The sequence below is a fragment of the Coturnix japonica genome, chromosome Z (genome assembly GCF_054131305.1).
Source record: "Coturnix japonica strain WE chromosome Z, WE-NBRP24, whole genome shotgun sequence".
Lineage (NCBI taxonomy): Eukaryota > Metazoa > Chordata > Aves > Galliformes > Phasianidae > Coturnix > Coturnix japonica.
In genome coordinates this window covers 36172260-36188884 of record NC_140702.1, presented here as the reverse complement: position 1 = coordinate 36188884, position 16625 = coordinate 36172260, and the positions used below count along the sequence as shown (strand labels likewise).

The 16625-nt window shown below is 37.9% G+C and overlaps 1 protein-coding gene across 7 annotated transcripts in view; it reads right to left on the bottom strand.

Annotated features, from left to right (window-relative positions):
* Window positions 1–16625, bottom strand: part of FRMD3 (FERM domain containing 3) — a 140801-nt gene that overhangs the window by 70979 nt on the left and 53197 nt on the right. For 5 of the 7 annotated variants that reach the window (XM_015849240.3, XM_085530332.1, XM_015849238.3 and 2 more), the window contains exon 2: window positions 2286–2390. The exons of the other annotated variants lie outside the window; for them this stretch is intronic. Coding sequence is in view for 4 of the 5 variants with exons in the window: in XM_085530332.1 (XP_085386458.1) it covers window positions 2286–2390 (105 nt within the window). In the remaining variant the exon portion in view is untranslated. The remainder of the gene's footprint in view (window positions 1–2285; window positions 2391–16625) is intronic. 7 annotated transcript variants of the gene reach the window in all.

The window sequence follows — 16625 nt, the reverse complement described above, 5'->3', positions numbered from 1 at the left end:
AAGAAGAACTCATGTGGTTGAGTGACAAGACAGAATCTGCTTGTGGATGATGTTTGCAGGTCAGACTGACTTTTGGGGTCAGCCCACTATGACTATGACCACTATAGAGTCAGCACGCATGCCCATCAATCTGCCAGGTAGCAGGCATGTGACTGCCACATGATCAACTGCCAATTTCCTGAGAGGAGGAGCAGGTACTGTTGCCCTGAGCAACCAGAAGTGCACCAGAACAGAACAAAGAGGGCAAAATCCAAAGAGTTTGGGGGTAAGATGGATGCCCCTCATGCTAACTATGAAGGTTAACAAGACTTCGCTGACCAAACTGCAGCCCCCTGCGGATCAACAAGATGTAGGTGGATCCGTGATGATCATCCGTGATGATCTCCACCTTATGAACTATTCACAAGGATTCCCCTTCTTTACTGCCACTAACTTCCCTATCTTCCTCACATTTGTCAACTGCTCTGAATTTGTAATAAATCAGACAGGCAACATTTTGGCCTCATTTGCTACCTTAGTCCTGCACCAGATATATAAATATCAAGTCATCTATAGTAACTGGGGTGAGACAGCTTAAAATCTTGAGAGTAATTATATATCAGCATTTAAAAACACATAAATAGAAAATGTAGGATTGAGAAGTTTGCGTAACAAAATCTTACTGAAGAGAGGACCAGGTGATATAAACCATAGTACTACAAGATGTAAGCAGTATTTACTCTGATATATATATATATATATAATATATATATATATATATATAAATTTATATATTTATATATATATATATATATATATAAATAGCCGAGTAAATATATATGTATTATTTGATTATACATATACATGTGTGTGTGTAGTATATGAACACACACACACACACACATATATTATATATATATATATACATACAATCAAAGAATCATAGAATGGCTTTGGTTGCAGGGACATAGAAGATTCCAGCTCCCTACTGTGGAGAGGGCTTCCCATCCAGCCTGACCTTGAACAGCTCCAGGGATGGGGCATCTACAGCTTCTCTGAGTAGCCTATGCCACTGCCTCACCACCTTCTGGATAAAGAATTTCCCCCCAACATCTAATCTAGATTTCCCCTATTTTAATTCAAAACCATTTCCCTTGTGCTCTCAATATCTGTCTGTGTTAAAAAAAAAGAAAAAAAAAAAGACCCTAATATCTGTCCCCTGTTCATAAGCTCCCTTTCAGTACTGGAAGGACACAGTGACATCTCACCAAAGCCTTCTTTCCTCCAGGATGAACAAACCTAGCTCCCTCATCTTGTCCTCAAAGGTTCTATAGCCCTCTGATAATCTTCGTGGCCTCCTCTGGACACACTTCAACAGCAACTTCCTTCTGCTTCCTTGATCTGGGAGTCCCATACCTGAAGGCAGGTTTAATTTTAAAGGATGTTATGAAAATCACCTGCTGCAGCTTAGCAAAGCTATTCCAGTTTTGTACTTCTGAGTAGAGAGTGATGATTTCAGTGACTTCTGCAATAACTAATTTTGGTGTAGATACTCAGAAAACTACATTTCTCCTCCTCAATCATAGCAACCTCAAAGAGGTGACAATTTCCAGAGATTAAATGGCAGCACATGCCCTCCATGCTAGAAGTCATATTTAAGACTTAATCCTGAGATCATGAGAAGCACTTCTGAATTTCACTATTGAAGACACATGCTTCCTGTGCTGATGATCCTTTCTCATTCTCACATAATAACAGACATGTGAAACCAAACAGGGACTGACAGTAGCAAATCATCTGCAGACTGTAACCTTTTACCTAAGAGAAATGACTAAGCTGCCTAGAAAAGAGGCTGTAAACTTTACTGTGCAAATATAATGATGATCTCTGGGAGACCTAACCTGAAGAACATCCCACAACCTATTCTGTGTATAGACTATTCACTCTGTGAGAAGTAGAACGGAATGACTATTTCTGGTTGTTAAGTTCAACAACATTCCTACCTACATCTCCCAAGAGATGTACTTGACAAAATAAGAGAAATACCAAATTCCAGTGCACTGCCACAGCCATAGCCTAGAGCCATCTTGTGCTACCTCTGAGTCATGACCATAAATCTTTTCTACCTTCAAAAGAATTACACAAATCAGATATCAATTAAAATTAAACTACATGAGGAGAGGGAAAAATTAATCTAATAAGCTACTCTGTGGAACATCTATGGGTTATGCTCAGAGACACATTTGCATTAGAATTTTCCTGTTTACTGAGAAAAAAGCAAGTGTACTCAGAATTCATATACATACCCTCTGCTTCTCAGGGTCAACATATCGAATGCCAAAATAATCCTTTTCCAGCAAGCTGTAATAGTTGCAGATGTGATCTATGAGAAACTGACCTTTCGTTTCTCTCTGTGAAAAGAGAAATAATTGATATATTATTCTGCATATTCTAAATCTATAATAACATCTAAATGAAGCGTCATAAAAAACAGCTCATTATATTTGTTGTTATTCACAAGGGAACATGAGTATTTGTTTCCTCTCAAAGATGTGGCAGATTAGTGATCATTGTACTCCCTGCACACTCCCAAAGCAATTCCTTAAGAAAATACTGTTACTACTCTGCCTCAGGAAAACTTATGCCACTCTAACATGTGGCATGTGCTTATTTATTACATTTAATATATTTCTGGTAGCCTCATTTCTACCTGATGCTACAATGACATCGCAGTTATCCATTTACATAGAGAATTCCAAAACGGTGAGCAGTTTTTTGAGTCCCCAAGCTTGCAAGTAGTTTTGGCAGCTTACTGGAAGCTTATACAATGCCCACTGCAAAAGAGATCCAATCACAGCTCTACAGTACCAGTAACATGCAGAAGAATGACCTCACATTTTACTCTTTTCCTTGTCACTGGGCAGCAACAGCCATAAGGAAGTCAGATCTACACTCAGTGCTTAGTTCACAGCCTCATTCTTTAGTTCTGCTTCCTTCAGTCTTCACAGCATTGCATATTTCTCCTTAATTTACCAGCTGACATGGAGAATCTACATGAATGTTCACATTTCTTCTTAGTCAAGAACTGTGATTCTTTTTAATGCTATTACCAGCAAACTGTGGTAAGTGTAAGCATTAACACTGGGCCAAAAGTGTACACCTACAACTGTCAGTTCTTAGGAGACAGAGGTATTTTCCTATATCTCAGTTCTAGATCTCCGCATTTCTGCCCCTCCTTCCACCTGAGTCTTTGAACTTAATACTTTAATGTCTACACAAGTGAAACTACATGGGATGCACAATCACAGCGTATTAAAAATATTTAACTGTTCCTCCACCTGGTTCCTTGAAAACTAAATGCTGTGCCTTAGTCTTTCTTTAAGAATCTAAGAGACGATCTAAACTATGACCAGCATGGTTATGCAAAAATTAACAGGTACCTCCTGCATTTCACAAAGTCCTTTACAAAAATGGAAGTCATTATCACCTGGGTTTCACACAGGAGTGGCTAAGGCAGGAAAGGCACCACAACCAGTACAAGGATGTGCTCTGCAGAGCACAGGAGGGAATGGCAGCATGACCACTGCAGACAGGTGAGACCTTCTGCTTCCCAAAGAAAACACAAGATACAGAATCATGAAATTACAAAATCCTATGGGTTGCAAGGGACATGTAGAGGTCATCTAGTCCAGCCCTCTGCTAAAGCAGGTTCCCTAAAGAAAGTTGCACAGGAAACTGTCCAGGTGGGTTTTGCATACCTTCACGCAAGGATACTCCACAACCTCTCTGGGCAGCCTGTACCATGGCTCTGTCAACATCACAATACAGAAATTCTTTTTCTTATTCTGATAGAACTTCCTGTGCCTGTTGCCTCTAATCCTGACATTGGGCACCACCAAAAAAAAAAAAAGCGTGGCCTCATCCACTTGATACCTGCCCTTTAGGTATGTATAAGCATTCACAGAATCACAGAATGACCCGGGTTGGAAGAGAATGACCTGGGTTGGAAGGAAATCACTTTTCATGTGATGCCTCTGCTTCCCTCACTACAGCATAAGCCACCTACTCTCACCACACCTTCCGTCTGCTTCCTTCCACTTCCCACATATCTAACCTTTTTCTGCATGTCCTTTACTCTTCTGTGTGCTACTTCTTGCCCAAAAGATATCACTGCCTTATTTGTGCCATGTTTTTCTGCACTTTGTTTACCTTCTTTTGAACAGTCAGTGTCAAGGGATGTTAACCCCTTGTGTTTCCGTACATGCTTGCTCAGCTTCATGCTTTGCACCTTGCACTGCTACCTTTCTCCCTGCAACATAGCTACAACTCATTTCCTTCCATAATTAATTGTTTCTCTACAGTCTCCAGACATTTTAAAAAATTTCTTGTTGGCTGTTAGGAAACATTAACAGGAACACTGACTTTTTACAACACAATGCTGGTGTAAAAAAGCGTGCTTGTGACAGCACAGAGAATTATTTCCCTAAAAGGCAAAGCCTGGATAAAAGACTGGAAAGCACAAGAAGAAAACTGCTGTTCGTGTGACAGGGAGAAAAAAAATTCTCCTACAGGACTGTACTTAAGCAGCCATGTCTCAGTGAAGCCTTTTCTCTCTTATAATCCTAGAAGTCTCTGCAAATTTTTTGTGACTGTGCTATGAGCAAGAGAATCAAAATATTAAGACAAAATTGCACTGTGACACTTCAATACATAGGCAGTAAGAAAAAATGTGAAAGAAATGTAAATGAAATTGCAGCTCCACACAGTTTTAAGATGAATATACAGTGAACAAAATAGCAATGGGGAATAAAAGCTCTTGAGTGACTCAGGTATAGATAAACACAAAAATAGATTTTATTGACACCAGTGTATAAAGTAAATCCATTTTTTAGAATGCTCTAAAAGATGAAAATTGACTATTTGTGTTTTCATCTGACAGCAATAAAGCATGTTGCTGGAAGAAGGGTCAATAGATCTACCAGTTTCTATAGGCTCACACTGTGTAAGTCATTCACTTAACAAGACATTGGCTTCATCCACATAAATCAGAGATGCAATACAAGTTATTGCAGAATCAATCGGATAAAAGACTAGGACACTTACTGTGATTTTCAGTCCAACAACAAAGCTAAATTCTTAAATGAACTGCTGTCCTAATTTTCTTGCTTGAAGGTAGATGATACAAATCAGTCAAACAAAAAAAGAGCTAACAAAAGCCTCAGAGGTAAATTGATGCTCTAGGAATCCTTAAACCCTCCACAGACAATAAACAGGAGTAGTTGAAAACTCCACCTTTGGTTAATATATACTTCAGTTAATACTGCAGCTCACTCAGCCTTCAAGTACCACAATTCATTACCAGACATTAGAAAAGATTCTAAATTGATAAAAGTGCCTAAATGCACACATCACATAATGACTGTTGTAATAAGAAAGATTATGTTAACTACTCCGCTATTATGCTTTTAAAATACTCGCTTTTTAAATAAAATCAAGACCATACTTCATACTCAGAAAAAAAATAAAATAAAAAAATCTTGATGTAGCACAGAGTACCTTAAATTTCAATTCAAAATAAATAGGATGTTAAGAGGGCAATGGTTGTTCTTTTTGTTCTCTGCAAACATGATCCATAAACATTTACTAGATAGCACTAACAATGCTCCAAATTCTCCAGAGCTTTAGCATCTTTGCTGTCTTCTGTATTCTTTGATACACTTATTACATATTATAGTACAAAGGAATATATTAAATCCATAGCTTATCCTCATTTGTGAAAGAAGATGGGTAAATTAAATTAAGAACTGCCAGTCATCCACAACAGAGCACAGGAACGGATTTGGGTCACAGAATAATGCATATAAAATATTGCCTGAGACTTCACACAGTTGCTGTATAACTTTCCAATTAAATGCTATTGTTTTTGGTTTTTTTTAAGTATTCTAATGACTCAAAATAATATTTTTATGCTACATTTCAATACATTGACAGAACATAACAAAAATGACATCATGAAAAAGCCGTTATTTGAAACAGTATGAAAAAAACTGTCAGCAATAGACCATAGGAATCTGAAAGCAAAAACCAAGCCAGATTTCTAAACACTTTGAGGCAGATAATTTTACCATATCTCACCCAGAAACTATCAAGTATTCTCAAACAGAGAAGATCAACCCAAGCAGAAACAACTGGCACCAAAGTGTATATGCAAGAGAGCCAAAATGCCGTGGATTTTAATCAGTACGTACTGATTTTCAGTGAGAGAATAAGAAGTTATTTAATCAAGCCACTTTTTTTGTAGACCTTTTAATTCAAATAAAATATTTAGTTAGCTCCATTGAGTTACACTTCCTTTCAGATTTCTGTACCCCTATGAAAAGTGTTTTTAAAAAGCTTTTTAAGTTTTATAATGGAAACATGTACATAAAAAAGGTCTTTGGGGACAAATAATACGAAGCATGACTATTTTCTTCTATTTAAATAAGTAGGTACGGACAAGATGGATACGCTTTTCCTAAGGCTGCATTTGAATATCTGACCTTAATATCACTAAAGTCCCCAAACAAACCAACACACATGCAAGGGATATAATACCTCGTCAGTGACATAGAACACATGTGTCATAGAAAATCAACTTGAAAGTAACTGTGAAAATTTGCTTTTTTAAGCTGCATCTGGGAAAAAGCAAAACAAGGAACCTTTTCCCATTCCAAAATAACCATGGTCATGGAGTTCACCACCAATGGACACACAGGACAATCCTGCCTGCTTTTTACTCCTCTAGCTCTAGAACTGTTTTCATTTCCATTACTCTGAAAATTTAGGACTGAGTATTCCAGTTCTAAAATAACTCTGTTATTATGCAGAAACTAATCCAAACAAAGGTCTCAGTGGACCCTAGGCACTTTCAATCTAATACATAAGTAATAACCTGATCTTGGGCATGCTTCTGAGTTATTTTTAATCCTAGTTTCCTAGTGCAAGTTAAAAATCAACTGCTAGTTTATATTGTTCTGCCAACTGAATCCTTCTCTGATGATGTAAAATGAGGCCACAAAACATTTGTTACTGCTTTAGAATTCTGAAAGTGAGAGGAAAACCATTTGCAGACGTTTAAAATCTTCCATTCTCCCTTGTTTGCTTTTGTTTCACTATGAAGATCTGGGTCTATTTATTTCCATGATTGTCACAAGGAAGCAAGTCACAGACAGATTAAACAACACTTTGTTTTGTTATCTAACCACTGAAGCCCTGCCAGCTGTGCTTCTATCAGTCAGGAACCACTGACATCACCTCATTATAAACACAGAATTTATTTGTGCAGGGTTTTCAATCCCTTTCCCACAAGTGTCTTTACTTGGATGAACAGTATCCAACGGAGACTCTCCATGTAATGCTGTTCATAAACCAAAGCATTTGCAGGAGTAATGTAAATCCTCCTTAAAAAAAAAATAAAAATAAAAGGAGGAAGAAATTCAAGCAATAATTAAACCAATATTTCAGTTTAAATAATTGGCTCTGAGGCAAGGCAGGAAAAATGTCTGGTTTTGAATGATTTCTTTCCTTAGTGTATGGCATATTTTAATTCCCATGGACCTAGAAAAACCTAAAAATTGAATTCAAAAACAATTGTAATACCTCTATAGAACAGAACAACATCAGGTCAGAAAACAAACAAAAAAAGTTGTTGTTCCTGGAATGTAATTCAAAAAGCAGCTTTACCCATTGCAAAATGAACTAGTGCAACAACACAGCTGACAAAAAGCAACAGAGATTTACAATAACACTGCTCCTCAGCTGCCTCCTCTCTCATTTTTGACTCCTGTTCTGACAAAGCAAGATCCTGCTCTGCTGGTGTGACCGCACTTCTTCCAGACATTTTGCAAATGTCCTTGAATCCCACTAGGCTCAGACCTGCCATCAATTGTTCTGAGGCTTGGAACTGGGGCCTGCAGAAATGCAACTGTAAAAGGACACCTGGGAACAATTCCCTGTTCATTTCATTTTGAGGGCACTTTTTTCCACTGGCACAGTGATGAAATTCACCAGGCACTTCTGGGCACATGCTAGGAGAACACTGTTAGTAGAAAATCAGCCCCTGGGAGCTGAATAGGAAGCAACGAGGGCATAGAGAAGGAAGACACCTTGGCATGTCTACATTTCAGTGCATCTTCACAGAATCACAGAATTACTGGGTTTGGAAGGGACCTCTGGAGATAATACTAAGTATTATCTGGACAATACTAAGTAGGGAGGGAGTGCAAATCTGCCAGAGGGTAGAAAGGCACTACAAATAATCAAGTCCAGCTCCCACACAGCGCCACACAAAATTCAAATCTTCAAGCTAAATTTTTAAGTCCTGGCTCAGCTCCAAGCTGACAACCTCCAGCACCCCGGGCAACCTTCCTACAGCTCTTTTGATTTACAGATCCACTGAGACTACAAATGACAGCAGCTACACATGAGATGGACAACCTGGTAGCCGTAGCCTTTATTTTAAGTAATAAGAAAATACTTCTGCAGATGGTTCGTAAGAACTAGACAGGCATAATGCCATGAAAGCACAAAGATTAAAAACATGCCTAATTCATTCCTGAAGTAAAAGATTATAACCCTTTAAAAGGGTTTATATGCTTTCTCACAATCAGCATTCTCCAACACTGAAGTACTTTGGTATACACAGGACATCTATTACACATATTTACATGGGAAATTTTGTCAATTATAAGGAAGTTCGGGTGTATTTTTTGTGGTTTTGTGAGTTTTTAAATTAAATCTGGGGGAGGGGAAGAGGGAATTTTTCTGCTTTAACTTGGAACTGGCAGGTTTCATTTTACAAACAAAAGATTTTTTTAAATCTTCCTTACAGTGAGGGAATTGTACAACTGAATTCTACAAACAAAATCTACAATTCTACAAACTGAAAAGACAGGGTATTCTTTAAGTATTCTTTAATAAAAGGATCAAAAAGAACGTTGCAATATAGCAGTTGGCATTTATTTAATTACAGGAATACTCTTCTATACACTATCATTTATGGCTTATGTCTTGCAAATGACATATTTCACCCTGTATATTAAATTACCTAACCATAATTCGTAACAGTATTTTCTAACAGTAAAATGTTAGTGAGGGTGAATTTTTGAGTGTGTATCTGTTAATACATCTTCTCATGCAGACATTTTCCCATTTCATTACTTAACTTAATGGAGTTAGCTTTTGTAAAAAGCTTTTGTCTGCATATGTCCAGGTCTTTCTAAAGCACTGCATCACTCACCTAACCAAGAAGAAATAGCCAAAGAACACACTATCCATAGCAAAGTTCTAATTGTCTTTGTTTAGGGAAGGAAAAAATGGGAAAAGTTTTGGAAATTAAGCCCCAACACCATCCATTTATTAATGTCACCCATGGAAAGCTGAATGACAAGAGTCTCTCTCAGGAAATGTGAGGAACAGAGAGATGTACAGGAAAATTCTCTAGGAAAGAGACTGACAACCCAACGCAGTGATGCACAAAAGACTCAAATACACCTTATAATATCAAGACATACAAGGAGAAGAACTATACTAGCACTTAGCTGCTGGCTTCATGAGTAAGATTCTTTGCTACAAGAATGTCTCTAGTCAGGAACAAACAACTGTTACTACAGTTACATTATGAAAGAGCACCATCCATATGAGAAGTTAAGCATAAGAATAGAGGAGGAAATATTTAGCCCAGCGCTGATTTCAGCTGGCTTCTTCTAACTGCTGTTTTTCAATACGTGCTGATGCTGCCAGGAAATACAGTTCAAACAAGCCTGCATAAAGGAAAAAAAATTGTTTTCTAAAGAAACTTTTATGGGATTCTTTTTACTGTTAAAAAAATAATAAATTGCAAAAGCATTTGAACTTTAGGTTCTGTCTTTCCCAGATTTCTGTGAAAAGAAATACAACTCCTATTTCTCCCTAATGACAACATAAAATTGGAACTTAAGAGAAACCATAGTGTTTTTATTCCTCAGTGCAATACCTTAAGATACACATCCCAGGAACTATTTAGAAAGGGGAAAAAAAGTGAATGTGCACACATAAAAACATACATCTACAGTAACAGTTTTCCTCCCACAAAATGCCTAATGGATTTATTTTAGCAGAAAGGCTATAAATTAACAACAGAGATAACATCTGAAAATTACTCACTCATAATGGACACTCCTCCACTTCTCAAAGTCATTTGATAAGTTGAAATGAGTTTTGAAGAACACAATTTTCACAAAAATAGCAGTCTTGAAGCTCAAATTTCTGAGCCCTTAATTAATTATCAGTTTAGCCCCAAATTAATTAATAGAACTAAATTAAATATATATCTTTCCATTCATTTGAGCAACAAGTGTACAAACACAACTCAAAGATAAAGGAGAAAGCAAAGAAAAAAGAAGTGTCTGCTGAGAAGAAAAAAGTGGAGAGCAATGACAAGGCTACGTGTGCAAGTGCAGCTGCGAATGCTTTATTAATCTTAAATGAAACTGCATAGCTAAATGTATACAGCACTAAAAATTCACCCAGAAACATCTGCCATGGTGAGGCTAGAAATAAATTCATCAAAGATAGCTCCTGTTGCATGCTACCTCTGTTTTTAAATTAAGAGTGTTATTAGAAGTTACTTATTTGTCTTTGGTTTTGCACTGTTTATTTGCAATAACTGGATGGATAGATCTGTCTACACAAGACTTTATTTTTGCCTTCTAGCAATTTAGAGGTTATTAGATGATATTGTTAGATGATATTGTTTAAATAATAAAGAATTTTAAAACAACAACAACAACAACAACAACAAAACTGCAGAAAAATTCTACCATGCTATCTTATGCAATGGAAACTATCACAGAGACAAAATCATATGGAAAATGGAAATAGTATTCCATCATGCAGAAATATCCCAGTGGCAGGAGTGAACACAGACAAAAGGACAGAGATGTGCTTTCACACAATCAGCTCTCAACCTCAGTGTTATTCTGCACATAAATTACTCTGACCTAGGTCTAAATTATAAATGATAGAAAGAAATATTTATAGTTCACATATGCAGCTCTCAAAAGTCACCACCCAGCCAGACAGGCAGACACTGAAGAAACCACAGACACAATGCTCATTTACAGCACTCATCATCATTTCCTGTCCCTCTGCACGTGGGCAGCACTTGGCCATTTAGGTTTTAAGTCCCTGAAGTGTTGGTCTCACAGAAGGCTTGCAGCTTTAACTGCTCACTTCTGGTAACAGCTTCCATTACAGTAGCATTTGTGATGCCATCTGAGGCACTATTGATTTTTTAAAAGCAATGAGTGCTTCTGGCAACAAATCTTCCGATCCTTTTATTCAATATCCAGCATTGTTTTGGAAAGTTAACACTGCTTTCTCCCGTCCTCAAGATGAAAACTAACGTGGACGATGTAGCTAGTGGGCACCACATCAGATCTTGCAAAGCATATGAGAGATTCCAAGGATGAGGTCTCAGCCCCAATCTACAAATTAATCTAAAAGACAAATAAGAATTTAGGCCAAAAAAATCCACATGTCCACAAGTACAGAACCACTTCTCTGGATGTGTACGATTCTAAATCTTCTCAGTGGGTTTAGCAGCTCCAAGTAACTCCTCTATATTCTACTCCAAAGACAACTCATTTTTTATGCCTTCTCTAACTGCTAGAAAGCATTGTGCACTTCATACACAAAAACAACTACTTCAGAAAAGAACAGCAATGAAAATTTACTGCCAGCCAGTCAAAACACATCCCTGAGCAAAACCAGGGGAAGACCTCAGCCACCCATACTGCATCCATACCATGATGAGGGTTATGCAAGAACCGCTACACTGCTATTACCACATCAAATAGGAACACAGGACCACAGCAGAGAAGGGGAAGCTGGATAAAGAGAGGAATAGAACAGTGAAGCTGATGTTGCCACAGGCAGCTGCCACCCCTCAGCATAATTGTAAAAGGAGCTTAACCCATCTTCTGGAACCGGGGTTACAACTCTGCTCCTCTCTTCTCACCATGGAAGAACACAATGAATGCTTGCAAGCATGACACTAGGTGTCCATCCTGCACTTGGAAGGAAAAAGAAGGAAAAGGAAGATCACAGAAGATAATCCTCTGAGAGAGAGACAGGAAAAGGGCTGGATAAATGCCCATTTGAAAGGCTACTAGAGCGATATGCAAGGCTAAGAGATTGCGTAAAAGAACAGAATGTATGACAAGATAGTACTGGAATCTAATCCACCGCTAGGTGGATTACTCCAGAGTCACAAACTCAGTGTGTAGTCAGTGCTCTGGTAAAAACAGCCCTGCAGCACGCTGACTCAGTCCAAGTACCGCAAATCAGAGATAATGCTGCCTGACCCTCAACTATGGTGACAAAGTCAACAGCTCCCAGAGAACCAGTAAAAGGGTTAACTCATCTCATGCACTGATCTAATGTAATAAGAGCTTAGATAAAAACCTTTGGCTAGCTGAGAAGACTCACCATCCTGCGCACTCAAGCTGTCTGACGGTCATACCATGTAATCATATAGTAATGCTTCAGAGGATATACCTGTCTAATAACTTCAGATGATATCCAGAAAGACTATTATGGGTTGGAAGAGTGGGAGGACAAAAAAACAAAACAAAACAAAACAACAACAACCAAAAACAAAAACAACACTTTTTAGTGATTTAGTATCCATCAACAACAACAATATTGCACTATGCTCTCTCACTTTTACCATGTATTTTTTACTGCTGGAATTTTGTAACTTGAATGTGTTGTGTCATTTCCCACTTGCTAAATTGTTTTATCTCAAGATTCTCTTTAGGTACAGAGTGAACTGACAGATTTTTTACCATGCAAAAAAAAATTTCCAAACTATTCAGCTACTGCTTTATAGACATATGAGCATTAATCTACCTTCCTATTAGAATTACAGAAAAAAGAACTTTTCAACACTCCGCACCACTACCTCCAGGATCTTGTAGCAGTGTGAGATGCTAAAGGCCTGTTATGAAGGAAAACAAACAACATGAAACTTGCATTAAGACATCCAATCCTCAGAAAACCAGATTTATGATAGATTGAAAACTGGGGAGAAAGGCAATCCTAAACAATCATTCCTTTCACAAAGTGTATATGCCTGTGCCCCTAAATAGTGTCTAATAAAAACTAGTTACTGGCATCAGAGAAGGAATTCACACCCTAAGCTATAACAGCTTCTGTCTCCATGACAAAAAAAAAGTTCTCAGCTCGCAATTCTTTTTTTGTAGTAGGGTGGGAATTAGATTGATTTTTCTCTTTCTTTCTCTTTTTATGGACGTCATTCAGCCCTTGAATGATACATGAACTGCAACATTAGCACAACTGAAAATAAGACCTCTATTTAATAGCACAGTGAGAACAAATTCTTCTCTCATTTCTCAGTGTCACCTCAAGAAATTACAACTGTGCTAAGTATTTTCTCATTCTTCTAAGAAAACTGGACATAAAACAAATCTAAAGCATAAGTTACTTCTAAATTTCTATTAAATACAAGAGACAAAAAACAATTTAAATTATAGGTGTCAAAAATCCAAACAGAGGACTCTACAAGCTTGTTTCATTAACTCAGACCTGCCCAACCCACAGCCTACAGCTCGCCTGCAGCCATCCCTACTCCATGCTATCCTGGTGACAGATCTACTCCACTGAGAGGCCCGGTCTGGCACCAGCACACACTAATCACTCACAAGAATCAAACATCAGTGTGCAGTCGGCACTCTCTGGGCTGAAACCAGGGCACAGGCTGTGCACAGTGCAGTGCAAGCTCGATTGAAGGCAAATTGTTCCACACTGGCTGATGTATTACAAAAGCATTGTAAAGACATTCAGTCACTGTACATGATGCAGAAGATCTTTATGAACACTGACCAGTTTCCCTTACCATCTTTGCTCCTTTATAACTCATTAAAATAACACCATAGGAAGGTACTAAACAGGAACACCTTTAATCATTCAATTCATGTGTTAGTAAGACAACCACAGAAAATTACATACTGAAGACAACAGAGTAGTGCATACCTCTCTCAAACAAGTCTTTTCAAGTAAGTTAGAGTTCCTAAACAGGACAACAGGACATCAAACTTTCAAAAAAATAATTTTTTTAAAAAGTACCTGTTTTATCATATTTAACCGTCAGTACAAACTTTTGGAAAACATGTCTGGTCATGGGGATGCCCAGTCAAGAATTCTAATGAATAGTAATATCCATAAATATATTGTAGGGCAGTTCATGGGTCACCAGGAATGTTTCTCTTTACATTCCTGTCATATTGAGTAAAAGCAAAGTTAGAACAAATGTCAGGAAGAAAACTAAGAAACCTGAAGTTTAGAATATTACTTCTCTTCACCCAGATCACCTATGGCATATATGGTCTTATGTCAAAAATATCCCTAAGAGCCAGAGCCAGCACAGTGCTGACATGCAGGTTATAACAAAGCTCTGACAGATAGCTGCTGAGCCAAAACTCACTGCAAAACCTCAGTATGCAACTGTTTTATAATGATTTTCTCTTTGATAATTGAAGAAGATACACAAATGATGATACACAGATGATACCAAAGAATGTGTTTCTGTTTTACAGCACAACTTTGGATTTCTTGTCTGCCTGACAAACAAAAATGACTTTCATGAAATAAAATAAGAAACAGTTCAGCACAGGCAAGGGCAATAGAGCAAGCAGGCCTTTGGGCTTCTTGCACACCTCCTCTGGGATGCAGAAGCAATGCTCAGACATGCACCTGATGCAGGCTGGGAGGCAGGTCCATGAGCAGGGGCCACCACTGGCACTTTTAGCAGTACCACAAACCATTGCCTCATATTCAGTCTTAGAGAAAGGGCTAGATTCCTCAATCAGCTCAGAAAGTACTAGCAGTATTCAAGACACACGAGACCATGCTGACTGTCCACATCATATATTCTCCTGGTCAAGGCAGAAGCTCTCCTTCCTCACAAGGAGTTCAATCTCGAGAACAGGAGTGACAACCCCCTCACAGAGTATCCGGAGTTTGAAGGGATTCATAAGAATCACAGATTCCAACTCCCAGCTCCTCATGGGCCCTCCAGAATTCAAACCTTATGTCTGGGAGTGCTGTTCACATGCTTCTCATGACAACCCTGCCTAGCAACTGGTCTTCCCCAGCCCCTTCCAGTCCTGCACATCATCCTCCTTGGTATGAAGCAGCACACGGCCAAACTTCATCCATCATGTGGGAAGGGTCCAACAGGACTCCCAGCATAAAGACAAAACGAAAAACCAAAGTGAATGAATTTAATGTGTCAAGTCACAATCATCTACTCCAATGTGCAGTGAGTTACAGGCATTGGATGAAAGCAGGTGTAAGTAGTTTGTAGCGTACAGCCATGAGAAACAAAATGAAGGGCAGAGCTTCATGATGTGGAATTAACTGTTGCTATCTGTTTCCACCTGTTTATACAGGGACCCCACTGCATTGCTGCACTACACATTCATAGCTATCTGGAAATACAACAGATGATAGCATTGACATATTAATTTTAAGATCCTATAATAGCAATGGCTCACAGATAAAAAATGCTGATCATCATCAGGTATTCAATTGACGAAATGCAATTCCTTGTCTGGCTTGTAATTCATAGTTGACACCTCTCACACATGCACACACCACACTTCCAAGCATTGTGTCCATGTGAGCATGAGTACACATGCACACTTTATGACGGACACCAAGGCAAAGGATTAAAGTATTCTAATACTAAAGAAGGCCATTAGGTCATTTGCCTGTCTGTAAAAATTGTGAAATACAGTTTTATCAATTTTATGCCCCATTCTAGCCAGCTTTATTTTTTGCCAAGCTCAATAATCTTATTTTTCTTCAGCTTGTCTTCAGCTGTGGCAGTCAATAGTAATTTACAACTTTAAGAAAAGAGATTGAAAGTCTGACACTTGTTTATTCTACTGCATTATAAGCTTTGAAAAAACAAACTTGCAAAAATTGTGCTTCATTAAGCTGTCTGCATGACACCAAGGATTACCATAATTGCTTGCAAATATTTTTCACTAGAATAAAAATACTGAAAGAATCAGAGCTACCTAAAACAGTCTCCTTTCATCAAATGGATTTAGTGGTGGACCATGATCTATTTAACAGCATTCAAAACCAGTTATTTTTAAATATATATATGGTGTCATATTTAATAATGTACACATTCTCATGAAGAAGAACCCTTTCCAAAGTTTTAAGCATAACTTTTGCTGAGAATCTTTTAAATATAATCTCATTTTTATTTTACTAAGTCCCTAAAATGGCTATGAGCAGCCATCCTGAAGCATCATGTTGCATGAGGCTTTTCCCTAACCTAAAACCTAAAACTGCATCTATCTTGTTTTTTCAGCATCATCCTATACAATTATGCAAAATACCACCATTCTAACATCTCCTGACACTTCAGACTGCTGTAAAGTTTAGTTATCATTTCTCCAAAAAGTATGAACAGAAAAACAAAGCATTTGGGGAGCATCTCACATGGTAATTAGTTCAGCTGTTTAATTTATGCTGAAGGAGTTAGCTTGTTCTAAACATCATTTCAGGTAAGAATTACCAACTTGCAGTTT